At 28.8% G+C, this 12133-nt stretch overlaps 1 protein-coding gene across 2 annotated transcripts in view; it reads left to right on the plus strand.

Annotated features, from left to right (window-relative positions):
* The window catches only part of LOC112684171 (follistatin-related protein 5-like), a 233289-nt gene extending 222520 nt beyond the window's left edge, over positions 1-10769 (plus strand). For both annotated transcript variants that reach the window (XM_025555529.1, XM_025555528.1), the window contains exons 9-17: positions 1061-1158; positions 1242-1437; positions 1638-1759; positions 1843-1980; positions 2513-2728; positions 2813-2963; positions 3426-3626; positions 3701-3847; positions 10405-10769. In XM_025555529.1, the coding sequence (XP_025411314.1) occupies positions 1061-1158; positions 1242-1437; positions 1638-1759; positions 1843-1980; positions 2513-2728; positions 2813-2963; positions 3426-3626; positions 3701-3847; positions 10405-10634 (1499 nt within the window). In that variant the 3' untranslated portion in view covers positions 10635-10769. The remainder of the gene's footprint in view (positions 1-1060; positions 1159-1241; positions 1438-1637; positions 1760-1842; positions 1981-2512; positions 2729-2812; positions 2964-3425; positions 3627-3700; positions 3848-10404) is intronic.
* The last annotated feature ends 1364 nt before the right edge of the window (positions 10770-12133 follow it).

Genomic DNA, 12133 nt, shown 5'->3' on the forward strand with positions numbered 1-12133 from the left:
TCCACTGTTTTATATTTCAAATCATTTAAATAAATCTAAAACTTTTAGGAAACTTAAAATCGATAGTATAAATAAAAATTAAAAATTAAAAATAATTTTGATTATTTGAAGTTACCTACTCTCAAAAAACTAATAGAAAACTTAAAAAAAATACAAATCTTTAAAAAAAATTTTTTGAAACTTAATACCTATCGTGTCTATTCAACGTGATTACAAAATTAACTGTAAATTAAAATAGTTAATTTATTAAAAAGCCATTAAATATACATGTTATATGCATTTATGAACAAATATGCAATAACCCTCGAAATATGCAAAATATGCAATATAAAATGTTGTGTTTAAATTCGGTGTGATATGAATCGTGGACATGTTAAACCTCCATAGACGTGCATACATTTAGTACAAACATGCAAATTCATATAAATCCGGGCTCTAGTTATATGTATTCTTAAAATTATAAAAATTAAGTTTTAGCATTTAAAATTTCACCAAATAATATTCGACGTATTTGAAAAAATACTCATTACGTTGTAAAAATTAAACTACTCATAATAAATAAAACCGTGATTTTATTAACTTTTTGTGTAACTAATGATGCATTTTTAGTTTGAGACTGATCATTCATTACACATATAATACTCCAGGCTACGTATTTATTTATTTATTTATTTCTGTATATCAAATATTGATTTATATATTAATTTACGAGTACTAACCATTTACTAATTTTTGTTTTGTGAAAAATTAATAAACTTTTTATTATTCAGTAAATTACTGAAATTTTGATTTTAAGATTATTTTATTGAACCTTGAATTTCAAAATTTGTTATATCTCAAAGGCAAATATGAATTAAACGAATCGTCAATTATAATTTCCATACTATTGTGGTGCATAATGATTCAAAATAAAAATTAGTGTTATAACCACATATTTTAATAAAAACATTTTTAACTTGGAAAATGTATCGCCAGAGATAAAAAAAACCTAAAACTCAACCTTAACTACATATCAATATATATTTGAATAGTTTTTTTATAATTTATTTATTTGTTTCAGCTTTACCTGAGGTTAAAGTCACGCCTAGAATCCAATCGCGAAGACCCGGTGAAAAGACTTCGATGTTTTGTCATGTAATCGGAGAACCTTTCCCTGAGGTAAGTCGTGCGATATATTATACCCCTGAGAGTAGTTTGCATAGGATTTGGCACATTTGATGACCGTCTGTTTGTTTGGACAGGTGGTTTGGTTGAAAAACGAAGATCGTCTGAAATTGGATTTGGTGCTTAAGTATAGAGTGGTCGGTAACGGGACTGAATTGAGTATAGACAACATCGATTACGCAGATACGGGTGCGTACATGTGTCAGGCTTCTAACACGGGCGGAGTCACCAGAGACATATCGTCGCTAATCGTCCAAGAAATTTTAACGCCTAGTAAGTTTTTTTTCTCCGGAAATCAAGCGATTGCAATATAGTATCATCAGTAAGCTACGTCACATTCATCAGAAACATCAATATATATATATATAGACTGCTCTCTTCCCTTTATAAATCCTTATTTCAAACATAATTTAATATACGTATACACGAGTATTTACAGTACATAATATTATTATGTGTGCTTTGTCGTATAGCCGCACCGAAAGAAGAACGCCGATTTTTCGCCTTCCACGATTGGGGCATGTCCGTCTACGAACCCACTGCTTGCCGACTCTATCACCAAATCCAATCAACAGACATCATACCGGGAACCCAAGTACGGCAAGATAAAAATTGCATAGTGTATTATAATAGTGTTCGGTCGCAATTTAATACTGCCCGATGTGTGCATGTATATAGGAATACGTTTGTGGCGATAAAGGAGTCAACTGCAGTTGGGGTCAAGCTATAAATGTAGCCAATCGTTATGTTTACGTTTCGCAGCCGCTTAAAGATAGAGTGTTGGTCATCAGTAAGATCCAGATGGTCGTCGTTGATGTGAGTTTTTCGTCCGTGATCGGATTGACTAATGATTAATTTATATTTTAAGTTTTAGGTTGTACATTTTTATTGAACATGTGATCAATAAACCACTTTTACTTTATAAAAACATATTTAATACTCAAAATTTTCCTGAATTTCGGGGGCGAGGGAGTTAAACCTCTAAAACTCCCTCTTATGTGCGTGCTTGTCCATGTCAGAATGTTTTTGTTTCTTTATTTTTTTCATTATATTTTTTTATTTACAGCACCAATTATGTAGGTTTTTACCATATTTATTTATTACAATAAATTGTTTACAATTGATAGTAGTTGAATAAGTAAACACATTTCTTCTCTTGAGATAGTTATCCCACCTGGAAAACGAAACTGCCCGTTTCAAAGCATAAAAAACTGTTTTAAAATTAAGGAGAAATAGTTGCATTAATTCCTGTACTACGCATCACTCAAATAAATATATTATACTAAACGTTTATGTGATACATTTCTGCACTGCAATAATCACACGTATCTTAATGATGTGTTCGCAGGTCGTCATTACGGACAAATATCCCGTGGCTTTGCACTATGTTGCGCATCTAGACCAAGTGTGGGTATTGAACTGGAGAAGCGTGTATGACGACGGTGTGAAAACAATACAAGTGATCAGAGACGCGTCGCAAAAAAGAAAACACCATACCGTACATCCCGAACCAATAGATGGCCAGTTCGATTTAGTCAAAGATCTGTTCATGCCCACTGCACAAGTATATAATAGTTATTAATCATAACAATAATAAAAATAATTATTATTTATGGACTGGTTTTTAACGATTTTTCGTATCCCACAGGACTTGAGTCATTGGTTTAAATACGGTTACGTGAGCCACGCCAACCAAAGAGGACTTTACAAACTAGATTTAGCAAACATGCGATATATACGAAGTATAGATCTTTCGCCCTACAACTGCGTACCTCGAACACTGCAGTTTTCATCTTTATGTAAGTCTATTCCTTCAACAAAGTTGGAACGCACATTTTTTTTGCTACAGAGGGAAATTTCATTGGGAATAAATCGTTCGGATTATTGTCCATTAAAATTCGTTGTATCTTAATTATAAAATATAATTATTTCTCGATTAAACTATTCTTTCTTTAAAAAAAAAAAAAATATAGTATGCATTCCATTAAAAAAAATAAGAAAATATTAAAAAATAAAAATAAAATAAACAAATGTTAAAAATAATAAATATTTTATTAACTTTGTATACGAGTATAATCGACGATAAATTTTTAATTCATACTTTATACTTATACTTTATACAGTTATACTTTAAAAATATAACAATACTTCAGGCTAAGCATTTATTTATTTCTATATATAAACTACTTATTTATTTATGTTACATTATTAATGAATCATTGCATTACAAAAATATTATGTTCAATTTCTATAATTTTCAGATGGATTTGTCATCATAGAATGCGAGGAACCTGGCACTGGACACGCAACGGGCCAAGTAATTGTAGATTATTTGACCGATACAGTTGTCAACAAAAAGGCGACTGTCAGGGGAAGTCCTTTGGTCTCGCCAGATAGCAGAATCGTTGTATCTATAGACAGAGCTTCCGATGGCGTGACCTTAGTGGTTCAACAGGTTTTAGGTAGGTCCAGAGTTGTTTTAGTTGCGAATAATGAATAACATAAATGTTTTAACGTGTGCTATTTATTTTTGTAGAATCTGGACTTAAGTTTTCTTTCGATGTCAAGACCACGTTAATGATAAGCGACATAGCATTCTATCCATCTCGAACCACACATGGATATGATTTGTATGCCAGTGCCTCTGATAAAGAAGATATACTATTTCTAAATCTATCAAATGGTAAGCGTGATTTATATTTGTCTCTTATCAATTTGCTACATACCGAAAGTTAATTTAAAAATGATTGAAATTGTGTTAACGTTAACGATGGGTCGAACCCTGATTTTTGAAATCGAACTTTAAAATATTTTTTTGAAACCGAACCTAACCGATCTTTTATATTTATTATCGAACTGAACTGAACCAAACCTAGAAGAATTTCAAGTCGAGCTCGATCTCAATTTTTTTTTTATTAATTGAAAAATTAAACAGCTTAACACTGTAGTCATAGTTTCTAAAATGCAGATCAACCGAATATTAAAATAAATGTTTATGACTGCTTAATCAGTATAATATAAAAATTAACAATACATATAAATATAGAATATAAACATGTTTTTATCAGTAAAGCTGCTCCGGAAGAGGAATTAATCTATAAGTTTTCCTAAAATAGATTTTTCCCGTTGCAATAAATATAATAAAAATAGAAGTCATTACTGGTACGCAGGTCCTCAATACCAAATCATTATTAATAACATCAACATTTTTAAAAATAATTTTTGAAGAATTGAAAAAATTGTTATTCAAATTTAATATTTAGTCTTCTAACTATCGTGGCCGGTAAGTTTGCTTTGACAAATGTTTATAAGTTCGACTTTCTAATAGCACCAGATGCTTGATAGTTTGGTTCGATTTTTTTTTAATACAGACTTCGAATTTTGTACCGTTCTACCCATCACTAGTTAGCGTCATATTTTATCCAATTAAAATAAAACGCTATTATGAAAAACAAGAATAATTTAACGATAAATAAAGGCCTTCGCACACGCTAGAGTTTTATTGCCAGAACTAGTGAAATAGCTGCCAATTATAACCAAAGACGTGTAAACAGAGTTACTGCCAGAGTGGAATTTTATGCTCTGGCGAACTCTAGTGTCAGAGTACTTTATCTACCGCGTAAATGCCTCGAAATCTTATCTGGTTTATCAGGTTGCTATCGCTGTCAATCTGGTTGTCGGCTAACCATATTTATAACTTTAGAACATAGTTTCACACATACATGATAACTGATAGTTTGATATTACATAAATAAAACATCTACTACCATAGACATATTACTATATACGTATTGTATTTAATATATTAATATTAATATGTCTATATCTACTAACTAGTTTTCTAGTCAATATTTATTTTCTAAATACTATTGAATAAAAATGGAGTCCGACAAAAAAAAAAAAGAAGATTCGTTTTTTGTAAAAGACAAAAAAGCTTGTAAAGCTCTATTAATTTATGGACCATGATCAAAACATGATATTAATGAATTAATATTACTTTATGAAGATAATCCAATTCTATGGGATGCATCGTTAAAGGGATATCGTGAAACTCTGAATAAATACATGAATGACTGATAACTATCACATGTAATTTGATAAAAATTATTGCTAATAAAAATATATTGCATTTTATATATTTATGAATAAATAATCAGAGTTATATCAATTTTATAATTTAATATAATATAGAAAGTTGTATGAAGAATAATTTTTTAAATAAAAAAAAATTATTATACATTATATACATTATAATTAACTAAAATTTCAATATTTAAATGCTTTAAACTAAATTACTTAACTCTGTTTAGTAAAAAATGTTATTAAACAGATAAATAAAAAGGTATTTAAAACTAAAAATCTTACCAGATGCTAAATAACTCAAGGTTATTTCTAAACGTTCCCCAGCAAAAGTAGCATCTCTCATACATGTATTTTGTTTTGCAATAAATGGACCAATAATACTCAATAAATAATCAAAATCAGATGATGACATACGTAAAAAATTTTTGTACATTGTAGATTCAGCACTTTTTAATTCTAAATTAATTTTTTCATAAAATCCACATTTTGGCCTTTTTAAAAAAAAATTTTTGTTCACTCAGCTCGTTTATTTTTCCTTTTATTTTTTTCTTCCTCTTTTTGTTCTTCATCTAATAATAAATAAACAACAATTGCAGCTGCTATTCTGGTTTGAACAGACTTGGTACCTATTGTTCACGGACTATTTTTATTAAATATATACTTTATATATATTTTTGTAATATATAGAGAACATTTCATAATCATTCAGTGGTCATTATAACTAGTTATCTAGTACAACTCTAGACAGATAAAAAAAAATGTCAGGTATAAACACGTTGCAGAGTTTAGAACAGATTACATTACCAGAGTTCTCTGGCAATGCAATTATCAGAGAAAAAAGTAACATATATTTATGTACGTGTAAAGAACGATTTTTTTAGTTTGAGCTGTTATAACAATTAAAAACGAACTGTAATTAACTTTTTGTTTTATTTTCCCTAACATGTAATGAATAATGAGGATTAAAAAACCTACAATTGCCACATTTGTATTCTTAAAAAAAATTTTATTTAACACATTTTGTACACGTAAAAATTAATATTTAAACAAATCACATTTTTCTTCTAATTTCAATAAAGAACAACAATTACTTAAATAATGTTATAATTTTGTTTGTGCATAATTTGCAGAATTTTATGATTAAATTGAATATGTACTTAACTCATTGTTCAAAAAAATGTCACTTACCACACTTTTGCGCTACCCCATCGATTTATACATTGTATATTATACAATAAAATCTTTAATAAATATGCACAATTAATCACTCAGTAAATTAATTTATAGTGAAAATATTAAAAAGTTGTAAATAAAATTGAAAAAAAAATCTTTATTTTTTATATGCGTGTACGAGTAGCTGAAACAAAAACATAGAAACTGAATTTGTGTAATTCTTTGACCTATATAAAAGTTTCAACTCGTAGTACTAAATATAAGCATAATAAATCGAAACAAAACAGCAATAATTGTAAACGGTGTATATACATACTATTATACATATACATTAATTTGCGTTTAATTCATTTCAATAATTTTATACATTTTATAGAAAAGCGTAATTATATTCAAGTAAAAACGATTCGTTCGTTGATGTATGAATTATATAACGGTCGTAGATCACACCAATCGCGTGGAAATTTAATAGTCCGTATAATACACGTAAAGGCTAATCCATCATTGTTCTCCATTTGTTTACATCATTTTGGGTGTATTGAAAAAATGGGAAAATCTGTATAATGTTAGTAATTAAATAGTATATCTGAGCTCTTATACTTTTTTTAAATTGCTTTAACAAAAAATAAAGAATAAATCGTTAACACTATTATACTTATTCAGAATAATTATTGTTCAGATTTTTATTTTTAATCTACGATAAGTATTCTTTTCGACAGTATTTTTGCACCTATTTTGTTTAATCTATATACAGCTGACCTTCCTCAATTAAATAACATATACTTGGTCACTTTTGCAGACAATATTTGTCGTGGGCGGGAATGTCATGGCACGAAGCAAAATAACACAAACAATAAATTAGTAATAATAAAAAAAACAATCAACAGTGCTGAAGGTACACTCGGTGTTGAATAAATATTTATTGACATTATGTATGTATTCGGAGTCGAATGGTAATATTTATTCGTAGAATAAAAATAATAAAATAACAAAGTGAAAATATAATGATATGTAAAAATTAAAATGTCACACTAAGAAAGTAATAATGGTGTATCGACTGTAGTGTTCCCGTGTACGGTTTGGAGAGAACAGATCGGAACGGACAAGTTCGATAGTGTTGCCTTGCGGACGTTGTCGCGACAGATGTTTCGATAGTGCCTAAACCTCCATCTTCACAAACAAAGGCTACTACTTTGTTCGAAAACCTCAATTTAAAACAAAATTTTAATTTATAAACAACTGATACGCCTTGCATTGATGAATGGCATTCGATTATGGGGTTTTACAAAAAACTTTAACCTAAAAATCTTTCAATCATTTCAATAAACAAACCTTCGTCTCCTCACTATACCCCAGTGCATGTCAGTAATAGATTCCTGCATCGTGATTTCAACGTTCCAACGATAACATTGGCATCGTATAATTATAATAAATTCCACAAAAACTTCTTAAATCAATCTAATCCTCTCACATAGCCTAACCTAACCTTGCATACGAATATATCGAACTATTCAATAACCTTTCCCGTCGCCTCAAAATAAAATGGCCTCATGGTCTTATCATTAATACAAACTATATTGAGATCATATTGGAGGTAGTCAATATCCCTTCCCTCAAGCCGGGCAGCCTAGTTAAATAAATAAATGTTAAATTACTGTATTTTATATATACATCTTGTAACTTTTTTTCTACTTTTAATAAAAAAAAACCTACGGAATCGGATTTGTATTTTTAAGCGTATAACCTCATATAACTGCCACCGTAAACAACCGTAAACATCTAAAGTTTCCTTCGTTAAGAGTGTTCAAGTGAAATTATACCGATCCCATCAGACGATTTACGATTAATTAAATGGTTTATTCGATATGTGTGGCATTATTTATAAATAGGGCTCGGAAATTGATGACCTTAAAATCATTAAGAAATGACTTAAAAAAATTAAAAATATTTATTTTAAATTAATAAAAATACATTTTTTTAAATATTTTACTCTAACATTCTGTATAAATTTATTAAAGCTTACAAATTACTCAAAAATCCAAATAATTGCATTCTACAATTAGAGCGTATTTGATGTTATCAAAAGTAAATGAACGACGATTATCTGTTTATAAATATTTATACTTGGAAAAACTTCTCTCTGCGTCCACTGAAGTGATTGGGAGGCACAGGCGAGAACTAACTGACGTTTTAATTTTCATTTCGAAAATATTACGAACAAAATAATAAAATTTAGATAAAATAGGTTTTATTCACTATAACATGACAACGAGGTGACGACTGTAATCGACAAGATAAAATCTGATACTAATCGAATATTAGGAAAAAATAATAAAATGTAGGTTTAATAATATTCACTAGTTATGGAAAGTATAGTTCATTTCTGTGAATAGTTCATTAGTTCACAGTTCATTTAAGTGAACAGTTCAAATGAACTATTCTTAAATTCACGTAGTTCACTAAATTTACTGATATTGTTTGGCAATGAACTATTCGTTTTATTACTATTAGTACAGCAGTACACAGTTCAGTAGTATTTCACACTACTTATGGGCAATTAAGTATTTGTTATCTAATTGTAAATAGCTGTTTACTATTTACAGGATTTTGAACAACGATGAATTATAATTATATTCAAATATTCTATAACATCTAAAATTAGAGTTTATAAAAACCGTTCTCGAAATATTTAAATTTTCAGAGTCTGGGATAGCGTAATAGGGTATTATGATTTTTGATATTTTGGCATTGAAAAATAATCAGGTAATAGTTTTTTTTTAAGATTTATTTTTGACACATTGATTATGTAACACTGTATAAATTATTTAATATATAAAATTAAATTATAAGAATTTTTTATAGAAAGATATTTTATAAATAAATATTCGTTAAGTTAGTTAATATTATATATATATATAAGTAGTATAATCATACTTACGAATTGTTGTAAATTGCGTATTACTACAGATTTACTATTATTATAACTTGTATATCATTTATTAAAGATAATAAACTGGGAAATCGTAAATCTAAATTCAAATAAACTTCATTGAGTGATATAGGGAAATACTTAACTTTTAAAATAAAATATAATTTAGGTAACTCTTTAATTATATGGTTGATTTATCCTACTAAATACCTAATTTGAGAGTGAATATTCAGCATAGGAAAGTACTTTGTACTTTGTGCTTTGACACCAATTTCATCGAAGGCCAAACGATTTAACTTAAGTTTAATTTTTCAATGTATTCTATGCTGACATTATGGCCATGTTTTCACGTCTATGTGTCCTCTAGTAAAATGTTTATGTTCTCGAATTTCCATCTATCTCTATTTTCTGCTAAATCTCACCAATGAATATTCATTTCCACTTCTTCGGTATCTTTTTTACGCTATCTTCCCATCTTAACCGTGATCTTCTAAGATATCACCTCCCTACTGGATTTTCTTCTATTAATTTTTTTAACAGTGACTCATATTTCCTCCATAAATGTCCTGCCCAAACTAGTCTCCTTTCATTCATATTCACTTTTGATAAAATTTGTCCCAAATTATATTTTTTGGTTTCAAATCAAACTTCTTTAGCGTTTTCAATAAAATGTTAACTAATTTTTACTATCCCATTGAAATTTAGTTACATTCTCTGAGTATACTATTATTTATCAAAAAAATTGTTCTTTTTATTTTAAAGTTTAAATTATAATGATATATTTTGTATATAAATTTGTTCACGAAATAATAAATAAAAAATAGTATTTCCTAGATCTACTTACAATGAATAACAACAATATACCTTCAGTTCCGCAAACTACGTCAGTCTAGCATTTTGAAAATAAAAACAATGTTTTAAGGGTTAAATTATTGGTTACGTAATGTTAAATTCCGAGTGCTGGGCTACTAGAACTCGTTCAACAACGCATATATTCATGTGTGCATTATGTATATTAATTATACTTAATATATTTTTTTTTTTGCACTACTCAGGCAAAGTAGAAATGATAACCGGCGTGGGAAAAGCCATGATGCAGTCGCTGACACAATGGGGCAACCCAAACCGTCCGATAGCCGCGTCTGGTATCTTCGGTCATTACATGGTCACACCAGCAAACGAGGCGCTGTTCGTTATCAATGGCGAGACGCGAACTGTGAATTGCGAGATCGGTGGTCTCGTACATCCCAGATTAGTCACGTGGGTCACAATGCAGCTCCAGTGAACATATTATTATTATTTTTAATATGTTATTGTTTACGGATGGAAAACCGTAGGACTATCAAAATATGGTAAAAATAATAATAATTAAAATAATAAAAAAGTTAAAAATCGCGTTGTTATATTTTTTTCCGAATACCTACATAATATTAATATTATATTGTTAATGCCGTTGTAATAATATCTTTATTACATATTTTTATTATTATATCAAATCTCTCATTTTCTCTTCTCGCTAATGATGATTATAAATGTATACCTTCTTTTTTTGTTTTTCGTTTGTATTATTCATATGAACTACATTATTTATTTATTTTTCATAAACACTCTTATATATTACAATAATATATACAATAATTTATTTATAAACATTTAGTATAATTAGGCGTTAAGAATCATAATTTATGTTATGCTGTGCAATATTCAACGGAGCAGTGATGGTTGTATGTCTTTTGAACACTTTTCACGTTACACTTAAATATCGCGTGTATTATTAACTTTGCCTCCATTTTTTCTTTTTTATCTTCGTCTAGTAAAAGAGTCAACGTGCTCTCTCCTCAAAACTCACATGTCCTTGATATAACAAAAGCTTCAATTTAATAGTTGACGGGAAACTAACATGCCATATTATGCTTGTAAATTATTTCGATTATGATCCAAATCGTCATTATTATTATTATTTATTGTATTAATATACATATATAACAATATTACATTGTTGTCTTTGTCGTCGCTATTATTATTGTTGGTTAACTTAACTTGAAGTACGACGCGCGTGTTTTAAATAATGTTACTCTTCGCGCGAATACAACTATTTGTTATTATACACTTATTTGTTATTAACTATTTATTTATTATACTCTCAATCCCCTGCGAATAATAATACTAATAGTTAGTACATATATATTATATATAGGACTATTCAAATTTAACATTACATTTTTTTAAAACGCTTCACCCCGTAAAACGTTGAGCGTAAACGGTGTAGCAATTTACAGATGGTATCGTGAATACGATAGCTCGTGTTGGGAAACTGTCAAATCTTCTTGATACATCTTGTTGGCTGCAATCAATTTCCATTTCACTCTTTCACGCCAATACAATTGTATAGGTCCATATATTTAAATATAAATGCAAACTATTGAAAAGTGACACTTCCATTTGACGGCCATTTATGTGTAGGGGTGAATTTATAGAGGGGACATAGTGATCGTTCCCTTGGACTTTTTTTATCACAGATTTATTTAATATTTTTGATATAGGTATACTATCACACAGATATACATAATACATATTAATAAATATTTATTATCGAAGATTATATATATCTTTGTATAGGTACAAAAATTTTAGAACGTTTCAAGATAATAAATATTGATTTAATAAATCTTACAATGTAATAATATTCCTAATTGCCCTCCACCTCCTAAAAAAAAGCTTCAGATTCATCCCTGAATGTGTGTGTGTGTGTGTGTGTGTGTGTGTGTGTGTGTGTGTGTGTGT

Source organism: Sipha flava, unplaced genomic scaffold (assembly GCF_003268045.1).
Source record: "Sipha flava isolate LNK unplaced genomic scaffold, YSA_version1 242_pilon_pilon, whole genome shotgun sequence".
Lineage (NCBI taxonomy): Eukaryota > Metazoa > Arthropoda > Insecta > Hemiptera > Aphididae > Sipha > Sipha flava.